General features: G+C 43.1%; 1 protein-coding gene across 1 annotated transcript in view; it reads left to right on the top strand.

The window, feature by feature from the left end:
• The first annotated feature begins 242 nt into the window (after positions 1–242).
• gucy1a2 (guanylate cyclase 1, soluble, alpha 2) overlaps positions 243–12,033 on the top strand; it is a 46,074-nt gene continuing 34,283 nt past the window's right edge. Inside the window, exons 1-2 of the mRNA XM_071925778.2 lie at positions 243–560; positions 10,848–10,909. Coding sequence (XP_071781879.1) covers positions 243–560; positions 10,848–10,909 — 380 coding nt within the window. The remainder of the gene's footprint in view (positions 561–10,847; positions 10,910–12,033) is intronic.

The raw sequence follows: 12,033 nt of genomic DNA, 5'->3' as shown, positions 1-12,033 counted from the left end.
ACACACACACACACACACACACACACACACATATATGCATACATAGATACAGAGACAGACCTCACCCCACCTCCCCACCCCTCCTCCAAGCCTCTCACCCTCGGGGCCCCCCACTATCTGATGAATCCCCGACATAGACGTGGACGTGGGACGGAACCGGCTTTAGCATCATCACCATCACCTTCATCCTCACCACCACCATCATCCTCATCCTCCTCTTCCTCCTCCTCACCACCAGCACCATGTCCTCGTCGTCGCGCAAGATCTCCTCCGAGTCGTTCAGCAGCTCGGTGGGCTCGGACTGCGGGCTCGAAAGCCCCGGGGGAGACGTAGGGGACGGCGGAGGGGAGCCGCTGGAGGAGAGCCGCGGCTGCCCCTTCGCCTCCTTCCCCTCCTCCCACAGAGCGGTCCTCTGGAACGGCCGGAGCCCCGCGGACAGGCCAGCGTGCCCGGTGGCCGAGGACCAAGGACCCGGGGGACCCAACAAGAGGGCGACCAGGAGGAGACGGGTGAACCTCGACTCGCTGGGGGAGAGCTTGAGGAGGCTGACCTCACCCACGGTACGGTCTGACGAATGGCTTGATGATACCCTCACGAAAAAACACTATAATATTCCTATAGGGACTTGTAGTGTGTCTGTCCTGCGCAATAGTAGAGTTTACAGTGAGTGACCTTATCATACAGGCCTATTTATTATCTCCACTATAATGTTCCTATAGGGACTTCAAGTGTGCCTGTGGTACTCAATAATGATCTACTTTGATCTTTTTCAATCTCCTATACTATCACTATAATATCCCCATACTATTCCAATAGGATATTGCAGCCTATAGTGTATAGTGTTACTGCAATATACTAAAATTTACAATAGGATTACTTTAGTTCTTTTTCGTATAGGGTATTATTCTTGTGCTGTGCAGTTTTTTTTTTTTAATCTCTTTTCATCCTTTACCTCTGATAGCCTGAATCATCTGGCAGATTATATAATAAATATGCTGTTGGTGGGGGAGAGAGAGGGAGATGCCCATGCCCTGTTTGTGTATATGTAAGGATGTGAGCCTGTTTCTGTGTCTGTGTGTCTCGGTTCTATCTGTGTCTCAGTTGTATTACAGGCTATAATGTAATAAAGCAGCTATTAGAGCAGAGCACAATTGTGATAGATGGTGTGTGTTTAGGGCATTTGCCATACCACGGGCCTTTGTGATGGTACTTCAGCTTGTTTTACCGTTGCATCTCCTCTGTTGTGGCCCCTGTTGTGCAGTCTGTTGAAAATTAGATAAAGAGACAGACAGACAGACAGACACAGATATACAAGGGGTGGACAAAACAAGAGAAACACGTGAAAAAGGACTTTAAATTTGAAGTAACTAAATCATAATTACAAAGACAACTACACAGGCGAGTCATATTAACTTGAATGCCAATTAACAGTATGTGTCAACTGTAAAAGAGGTCTGACAATCATCACTTGTGAGTGTACATGGGTTTTTATATATAATGAAGCAGCTAACAGACTTCCAAAGAGGGCAAATAGTCTATTGCTGAATTGCAGGTGCAAAACGGCAAAATTTGCACATTGGTGGCTCCAAATTGCTGCGAGAGGTAACTGTATAAAAACTTCAGTGCCCAGAAATCATGTAATGTGAAGTCAGTAAACTGCACACTGCAAGCTCATATTTACCAACCCAGCCAGCCTGTGACTGCTTTATACCAAAGGATACCAAAGAGATGTGTGAGGCAGAAGATCTAATGTAGGTGAGTCCGGCCTTGTCTTGAAGGAGGGGTCGCTCGCTGCTGTTTATTATACGGTTTGTTAAGTTTTGTCACCTCCTGTGGCCAGAGAAGAACCCCCCCCTCCATATGCATACCAGACCTTCATTTGGCCAAATAGGGTGAATCTGCAGCTTCACAATTAGGTGGGATGGGATGTGCCTTTCTACTGCAACCCCATTTTGTGATTTAGGCTAATAAGATGGGTGTACTTTTACATAAAAATCATGTCTAGTGCAGCTTTAATGTGTCAACGTGAACAGTCTTGAAAACCATGCAAACATACAGTATGCCTGCATTGACAAATAGGAACAGTGATCGCAAGTCAAAGTTCACCAACAGGGATAGACAGAATTAAACTACAGCCTCAAAAAATACCACAGAATTAAGACCTCTGTGGCACAGTCTTATCAAAACCTGTCTGTTGTGAGCTTCATGAAGCTGGTGTTTACAGCAGGGCTGCCTTCAGAAACCACTTGCACCAGGGTCAACACACAGAAATGCCCAACCTGGTGTAAGGAGCAGAAAACTTAGACCCCTTGAACTATGAAAAAAGTACTATGGTGCGATGAGTCGTCTTTCACCCCTTTTCCTACATCCAGGTGGGTTTTCATTTGGAAAAAGCCAAAGGATGCCTTCAACCCACAGTGTCTGTTCTCAACAGACACGGCAGTGTATCCGTATCACAGCCATCTTGTGAGAGTCATTAGGCCTGGTGATTGCTCTGCATGGTCATATAACGACCAAGGAATGAGGCCATTTTACGGGACCAGGTGCACCCTAGGGAGCAAACACTGCCCCCTCAACATGTTTCCATATTCCAAGATGATAATGCCTGCATACACACTGCTGAAGAAATTCAAGACAGTAGGATGAAGTCAAATCCCTTCTGCCTGTCCAATCACCAGATCTAAACACTGAACCTTTATAGGAAGTTCTGGATTGCAGAGTGACGCTTCTTAGATTCTTAGAAGATTCTCGTGGTCCTGAAGGCGAAAGGTGGTCCAACTCCTTATTTGGTACTTGATACTCATATAATGTTGGGCGTTTCCATATTTTGTCCACCCCCATGTAGATAGATCTTCTCGATTTTTTAGATACATGGATAACTAGATAGATGGCACTGTATCCAAATAGTTGGCTTCCTAGATTCATTGATCAATTGAAAATAAGATAGATAGATAGATAGATAGATAGATAGATGGGTTTTGTTTCCTGATCATTGTTTCTTAAACCAAGAGTTTGGACCCAATATGGGTTGCAGGCCTGTTTTCGTTGGATCCCCACATGACAAAAGCACCCGTAGATGTGTTTTCATTAGACGAGGTCCCAGGGCATTTTGGGAATACATCTCTCCAAATTGCATCCTGAACTCAAAATGCTAAGACCCTGTGGCCCTATTGCTGAGAGAAATGCAGTAATTTGATGTAGTAGAGCAGTGATTGTCAGTCTTTTTGTCGCCCAGGCACACCTTAGTATAATAACAAAATCATTGAAAACGATCGACTGCAAGAAAAAGTCACACAAAACCTTACATGATGAGACTTTGAGCAATTGAAATCGGTTCAGGTACATATTTTCAAATGCATTTGATTTTAACCATATCAAGTTCAATTGTAATGAATTAATTTTCTCAGCAACATTTTCTGCTGTGTTTTCTGCTGTGAAGGCAGACCTGAGCTCAACCCCCTGGCCCAGAGTCCCCTACGCTCCTCCAAGTCAGTTGAGAACCACGAGACCATATGCTATCTTACCGCCAATTTTAAATTCTGTGGTGTGCATGAGTGTATAACCCTTACTGGGGAGGACAGGTGAGAGTTAACCTTAGCCCTCAGCTGCAGCTTACACTGGTCCTGATTTTTTATAGATCTGTGAAACAAATAGGACACAGGGAATACTTAAAGACCAGATTGTAAAACGCTTGATGGTGACGATGATGACATTTAGGCATTTGCTTCTGTGTGACATTGTGGAGCTCTGTGTGTTTCCATGTGTGTCACTATGGAACTGTGTGTGTGTGTGTGTGTGTGTGTGTGTGTGTGTGTGTGTGTGTCTGCATGTAAGTCGGTGTTTGCGTGCCTGTAATAGGCAATTATGTGCATCAATGAGGCGTTGTAAGGGTCATTATGGTGATATGCTTTGGTCACAGGGACAGAAAAAGATAAAATGTCCAAGGTTTTTCTTTCTATGTCTTTAGTGTGTGCATATGTGTGTGTGTGTGTTCATGCAACACAGGCTATATCGTGATAGGACAGCTCAAGCTCCTTCTGCAAAAGACCTACAGTGACACACGTACTCATGAAGGCAGTCACACACACATGTAAACTGTTGATATCTGTCCACATTCTAAAGGCATTAACAGCAGAGGTGCAGACAGATAATTTTACCAGAGGTTTATGCATCCCCACATGTAGGCATATAGACACACATACACTTGCTCACTCACTCACTCACACTATCATCTTTTTTCTCCTTCTCACCTCACACACTATTTATCATCTTTTTGCTTTCTTTCTCTCTTTCTCACCTCACACACACACACACACACACTTTATCGTCTTTTTGCTCTCTTTCTCTTTCTCACCTCACACACACACACACACACACACACACACACACACACACACACACACACACGCACACACACACACACACACAGTGGCTGCGTGCAGCAACAGTGTCTGTTATTGACTGCAGTGGACCGTGACAGAGAGAACAGAGCATGCTCTCACTGGTCATCTTCACACTGACCACACTGACCCAGAAGCAACAACACACACACACACACACACACACACACACACACACACACACACACACACACGTGCACACAAAGATACACACATTCACACGTGTGCAAACATTCATTCTTTGTCTCCCCTCTTTCTCTCTCATGTATACACATGGGAGGCAGCCATTAGCTTAGTGACCCATGACGCTGCTCAAAGGGCCCAGAGTATAGGCCACAAATATGAAAAGCGGTGCGTGTGTGAGAGAGCATGTGTTTTGTTTTAGTTCAAGTACCGATTGCACATCTTAACTTAAAGGACCTATATGTAACAATGACACCCAGCGTTTAAAATGGGTACTGCAGTCCAAATTCAAAATATTGGAGAGAGTTGTCTCCCCCCGCCCCCTCCTCCCCAGACCCGAAGCTCACGCGGGTTGCCAGGTGAAAACAGAAAGAAAACAGACGCAGTTTCCATTTTCATAGATTGAAGAGCGTGAAGCTAATCAGTATAGTAGATAGTGGTAACATGGAAGACAGGACTCTGACTGCTGGAACTTCTGCACCAAAACAAAACAAGAAGCCTATAACAGACGAGGCTAAAAGAGCTAAGAGGGAGAGGGAGGGGAGCGCGACACCCGGAGCTCCCGGGAGCCCCGCGGATCGTTCGGCTTGAAGTTCCCGTTCCCCGGCCCCCTGCAACGCGGCAGACCGGAAACTCCGGTCAGGCTCCTGTACAGCTACAAAGCTACGGTATGTAACCTAGCCTAGCAAATTAGCTTCACTTTGTCGGTACATAGCCAGCTGCCGACAGAGAGTGGGGGTACAGAAGGGAATGAAACTATCATAGTGACTTACATTAGTCAGCAGACCATGGTGTTCCTCATATCCAGTGTGTGTGCAGGTTGTAATCGCGTCGTTTAGTCCGCATTTGGCGTCTGGTTCCGACGTCCTGTGTCCGGTTCATGTGTCCCGCCTTCTGCCAGCTTGATCGGCCGTAATCGCCACATTTAATACAACTCCATACTCCGATTATGTTACTTGATTTGTGTTTAGTCAAGTTTGTTAGCGGTAGCATTTTCCATTAGCTGCAGCTCGTAGCATCAGAATAGTAAATGTTGGATAAGATATGTTCACAGTCTCCATATTTCAAATGCATCTCCAATATTTACCCGTATTTTGCCACGGCTCTGGTCATGGAGCTTTTTTGAAAGAGGACGAGGCTTTTTAGGTCGGGTAGACTCCATCTCACTTGATCCAGTTCGTTTGCTTGCTTCCATGGCTGCAGTACGCTGTGTTTGCGTGCCAATTTGTTTCATATCTGGCAACCTGGGGTGTCGAAATGGGCAGTGGGCGGGATCACACAGGCCAAAACACAAACAGACGTTAAATTTCAAAGGAGAACATACTGGCTGTATTTGTTGTCGGAGAAACCAGTATTTCAACTTAGCATGTTTCCTTAATGTCTGATGACATATCATGGTCATTTTATGATATAGTACAGTAAATATATTAGCCTACATATTGGTCCTTTAAAGCATCAACTCTAAACATTGCCTATTTACTTCTTTAACGTTATATATGAAGTCAAAATTTGTCTAGCCATGCAAGCCAGAAGAGACCAGAACAGACCTTAATTACAACTTGAAACATGTGGTCACCCCTTCCATGACAACACTTTTATTCAGGAGTAGCTCTACTTTGCATTTTGGTAAATATTCAATCCGATCAGTATGCTGTGTGTGTGTTCACACGCTGGCTGATTTAGGTGTATGACTTGTGCTTACCTGCTGAGGTTGCTAGTCCACTGTCACCACCCTGTATCTCACCCTGTATCTCTTGCCACTTCTGAGGCAAGCTTCTAGAAATAGGTTTTATGTATTGGCCAGGACTTTTCTCTTCTTTTTCTAAGGTCTGTGTTGAACTGCGCATGAGCTAACTTCACTAAGTACCTGTTGTCTGTTCCATCACAGGCTCAATAATTCCACCACATTAAAAGATAATCCAACAAAAAGAGCAGCATCAAAACCAGCAGACCCGGCACCTGGGCCATTCATATACTATAACCCAGAAACTCTCATTGTGTAAGCTAAGTTACTACTGTTTTAGCAAACATTACTTCTGCCACGCTAACGTCATGAATTGATGTGACATGTCTGCAAATAAACATGTAATTGTCTACATTCTGTTTGTCCCAATTGATATGAGGACACACGCGCCAAAACTGTTCACTACTAAGAGTCCCGGTAGAATAAGTCAGTAAATAGCCTATACAGACTACACCACTGTTCTCATATGTGAGTGCTATTGCTTTGTGGAAAGCTGGAATTCTAAATTAAAGTCTAATTTTATTGGGTGTGACTACTGAGGGGTCTGGCCCTGTGCAGTGTGTTAAATTTTTCTGATCCGTTTGTCACAACGCAACATAACTCAGCAGCAGGTGAATTGCCCACAGTCTTTTACAACTGGATGCTGCATTCATAAAAGTTAATCAATTGGATAAACTTAAAATATTTTCCAAGCCTCTGTAAAAGAACATAATAATGCTCAGCCATACCTTTTCACAGGATTTTGAAAACTGTCTAAATCCTTTCATGTAGAAGCAATTACAGCGAGACATAACTTCAGCTTGAGGAAGAAATCTTTTGATTATCCATGATGGACAGCCGTGGTTGGCTTGTGTGCAGAGGATAAATATCATGCTTGTATCCAGTTCATGTAATTTGAGTTTGGGACGTAACTAGGACATGGTATAGAGTCCTCAAGGAGAGGATGACAAGTATATAAGCTATGCTATCTGATACAATGTACATATACTATTTTTCTTACCCCTACTTCATCTCTTCAAGAATTTTTACTTTAACTCCATCAAATTAAGGTATCGTTTTGCTTGAAATAAAACCTAGTGTATATAACAGCATTAGCATGAAAAACAATATTGCATTATTTACCCATACACTCCCACATGGCAAGCTTGTAACTAGCACTGTGCTAGTCAGATAAACATATTGATTAGTATGAAACTATCATGCTTCCAGACCATTGATTTTAAAACTAAATAGTCACAATTTGATTGTTAGACTCTTTTGAATGCAGTCAGTACTGTATTGACGTACCCAGCCAATGCGCTGGTGAGGAACCAGTCACTCTCATCAGTCACTCAGTCTATAACAAAGACATAACTTGATGTTCTTATTTTAAATATGGATGCTAATTTGCTTTTCTCAGAAACAACCTCAAAGATCATGGTCCAAAGCAGGTTGTAACAAAAGGGTTTCCTTTTGGACCTGCCTCATTCCTATCCTCTTATCTGACAGGGAGGCCAGATGCGTCTCATGATTTATCTTATGGGGTCTCATCTGGCGTATAAGGCTCTATTTTCTCTAGTAGTGGTGGCAGCTTTACTTCTGCAGTGAACCGTCGCTGCTCTGTGACTGTAGGAGCAACCCCGTAAAGTCAGTTCATGCTGAAGGAGATTTGGAGGAAGATGCAATAGAGGGAGGAAAGGAGGACCATACTAACACTGGTCCACTGCATCGTCTCTGTGTGTGTGTATTTGTTTCTGTGTGAGAGAGAAATAGTCACGCAGACAGACAGAGAGAAAGGCAGACTGGCATAGAGAAGAGAGAAAGACTGAATGACACAGGCAGAGAAAGAGACAGAGCAATAGAGCAGGAGGAATGGAGTGAGTGTTGGTGAGACTCTCCTCCCCTCCCAAGGTAAAGAAACTGAGCAAACAAAAGAGACAGAGTGGTTTGGACAAAGAAGAGAGGGGGAACTAGAGGAAGAGAGGGGAGAGATGAAGGAGGAGAGGAAAGGAGAGGAGGGTGTGTGTGTCTGAGAGAGAGAGAAAGAGAGAGAGAGTGTGAGAGAGTTTACATCCCTATCCTTTGAGTAAAGAGCAACAGATGTAATTTGTTAGGATTTAGGTTTTGTGCAGACTCTTGTTTTCCACCATGTTCTCATTCTTCATATTATTATCATGATAATCATTCTTATATTATTATCCAATTTACACCATTCCATGTATTACCATATTTTCCTTTTACTACCTGCTATTGTCCTAATCAAATCCCCTCCCTTCAGTGTGTGTGTGTTTTAACAACCTATCCACAGAATCAGCTGATCCTCGATTGGTTTACTAGCTGTTTACCAGATCCTACCATCTACCCGTGTTTGTACGTGTGTACGTGTGTGTGTTTGCGTCTGTGTATGTGAGTGTCTGTGTATCTGATTAATGTGTCATGGGGTATTGAGATGTGTGTAGAGTAAACATGTCATTGACTGCAACAATGCAGACTAATGATGATGTATGTGTACAGTGTGTGTGTGTGTGTGTGTGTGTGTGTGTGTGTGCCTATGACTTTGTTTGCCTGGCTGTTGCCCGATGTGAAACCTGATAACAGTTTGTGCCTGTGTGTTTAGTGTGTTGTAGAGTTTTATGTGTGTGTGTGTGTGTGTGTGTGTCTGTGTGCATCGTACATCTATCATGTTTATGCTCTGTAGTGAATGAGTAGCTGAATCAAGGACACAGTAAGAGGAGAATGTCATGAGAAAACACACAATCTCTGTTTCCTACATACACACACACACACACACACACACACACACATAATCAGAGAATAGAGAGGTGCGTGTTTTTCTCACAACTTTCCTGTGAAATAATGTCCGCTAGGTACCTGTTTTTTTTTTTAGCTAGCAGGGCTAAACAGATGCTTGTATTAAATGCCCATCTTGCTCCTGTTGTTGCTAATTTGAAGTGTGGCTCTCTTTTGCTAAAAGTTAAAATATTTTTGTAAGAACAGCTGTTGTTTCAAATGGCTCTTAATGCTACAATATGTTAAGCTGTCAGTGCTGTTGAGAACATGGACATAAACACAGGGAAAAGAAAAACAAGTCAGCACTGTCAAGAGAGGCATTTGTCATATTTTGTGCTGGTTAGCTCCAATATGACATGTGTAATCCTTATTTAACAGAGTAGAAAGACTTACATTCCAAAATGAGATATTCACCATTTGAAACACCTGCTCTTACAAAATGACACATATACAGATTTGTTCTCTCTTCTCATTTTCTCACTCACTTTTTTTACTCTACAACCCCCCCGACTCACACATTTACCCCCCCCCCCCCCCCCCCACACACACACACACACACACACACACACACACACACACTCCTGTGTCCCTCAGTAGTGGGCGGAGGCCTTACAGTGACCTCTCCAGCTGGCACACTGTGTTCTAGTATTGTCACTACAGCCTTGCATTTGGGCCGTAGTACAGATAATCACATTGGACCCGCCCTCTTTGGCTTAGGCCCTTAGTCACAAATGCAAAATACACTGCAAGCACACACAGACAATGCAGGAGTGTATTGCATTCATCTTGGAAAAAATGCCAGTTGTTTTGTAATAACGTGATCTAATTACGGCTTTTCTAATGATAATGAAATCTTTTCTCGTTTTTATGTGATGTGTTCACGCTATTATGAAATCTTTTCTTGTCATTATGAGAAAATAATAACAATGCTGAAGTTGGTTTCTGATTCACAGCTTCTTATGTGCGAGTTAAGGGAAAATTTAAGGGTAAACCTAAATCTGACATAGGTAATAATAATAATCTTATCAGTGGTTTTAGTTCAGAATTTTATGATCATTGGCCCCACATTGCAACAACTGAATTATAACACATGTCCCCAAAGAGTTTGTAGGCTGCCTGGCCCAAAAACATTTAACCCTTGAAAATGGGTTTGGAGAGGAATTGCACTTGGAATAAAGCATTTTTGTTTTGAAGCTGATCCTATGACACACTTTGGTGGAATGACTAAATCCTAGGCAAACCAAATTATTGACTGCTTGTCAAATGCAAGCACAGCAGGCACAAACAAGCCTTTGAGCTCGGCTCAAACTGCATTAACTCAGAGTTAGTAGTGAGGAGGTTGGTTTTGTTCTGATTAGAGCTCTATCTTTTCAAATTTAATGGTCTTTGTTGATAGTGTTTGGCTACACTGCTCATTGCGCTGCAGTTTGAATCCATTTCAGCAGTGATAATGACTCTCCTCAGCAAAAGCACAGCACTCTGAAATATGGATACACCTTCAATAGATTGAAATATATCCCTAATCCAACTATCAGTTCATATTTTGCAGAACTGTAGTCAAATGAGGCAAAGAATATCTATCCATCTGCTATCTTTTTCTACATGTTTGCCATTTACACACACACAAATCCACACATGCACGCACAAATGCATCCGCACAGAAAAATGCATACAAATGCACACAAACAAATGCACGCACATACACACACACATGCTTGTCTGATGTTTTTTTTTAATCTTTTCTATTTCAGACACAGACTGTTAAGGAGGCTCTACAGAGAACATTAGAATTCTACAGACAACAAGAGATCAGGTAAGAATGTCTTTCTCTGTCTCTGTTTGTCTCTGTTTCTCTGTCTCCCTCAATTCAATTCAATTCAATTCAATGATGGCTTTACTGTCATGACCATAGACAAGTACAGTATTACCAAAGCACATTCCCAAGGGCAATAACAACAGAGTAAAAAGTGGGAATAAGCATGATCATTCTCTCTCTCTCGCTTCGTCTTGGACTCCCATTCTCTTTCATCAGTCTCTATCCTCAGCTCCTCTCTCTGTCCCCTTCTGTCTATCTGTCTGCCTGCTCTCTTGTCTTGCTCTTCCTCTCACTCATTTTCTATCCCTTTCCCGTCTATTTTTCTCTATCCAGCTCTGTCTCTCTGTCTCTCTCACACACACACCTCCTCTCTCTGCTCCTCTCTCTCCATCTCTCCCCCTCTCCACTGTTCTCTGTGCCTCCTCTTTCTACCTCTTTCCTCTCTTTCTGTCTCTCTTTCTCTGTCACAAACACACGCGCGCACACACACACACACACACACACACACACACACACACACACACACAAAAACACACACACACACACACACACACACACACACAAAAACACACACACACACACACACACACACACACACACACACCTACCTCTTCTCACTGCCCCTATCTGGGTGTCCTTCAGTATCAGTACAGTAGAGCTCGGTAGAGAGGGTTCAGCCAAGGACAACACGTGCTAACACTGTCCATGAGGCTTACAGCGCACACTGTATACAATTATGGACATTGGATTGTAACTCTTTTCACTCTGTTGCTCTTTCTCTCTCTCCCTCCCCTGCCTTTCCTTTTGTCCTCATGCTCACCCTCTTCTCGATTTAGGTACTTTGTAACTGCCCCCTCCTTCACTTTGGGGGAACTTACAGTCTTGTTTTGACACACTTTGTTTTCGCACGTTCTGTTCTGGGGTGGAGGTGTTTTACTGTGGCCTTCAGGATTGTAATTCTGTAGCACTATGGTTTGTGTGTGTCTTTTTGTGTGGGTGTGTGAGTGTATTTTGACTAGATGAACAATTGGTGAGCATTCCAAGGGGCGTTTGACATGGGATCTGTGTGTTTAGCATCTGGTTGCATATGTGTAAGAAATACAAATGGCTTACTCTCACTT

This window comes from Centroberyx gerrardi, chromosome 6, assembly GCF_048128805.1.
Source record: "Centroberyx gerrardi isolate f3 chromosome 6, fCenGer3.hap1.cur.20231027, whole genome shotgun sequence".
Classification (NCBI taxonomy): Eukaryota; Metazoa; Chordata; class Actinopteri; order Beryciformes; family Berycidae; genus Centroberyx; species Centroberyx gerrardi.
This window is presented reverse-complemented; position numbering and strand designations above follow the sequence as displayed.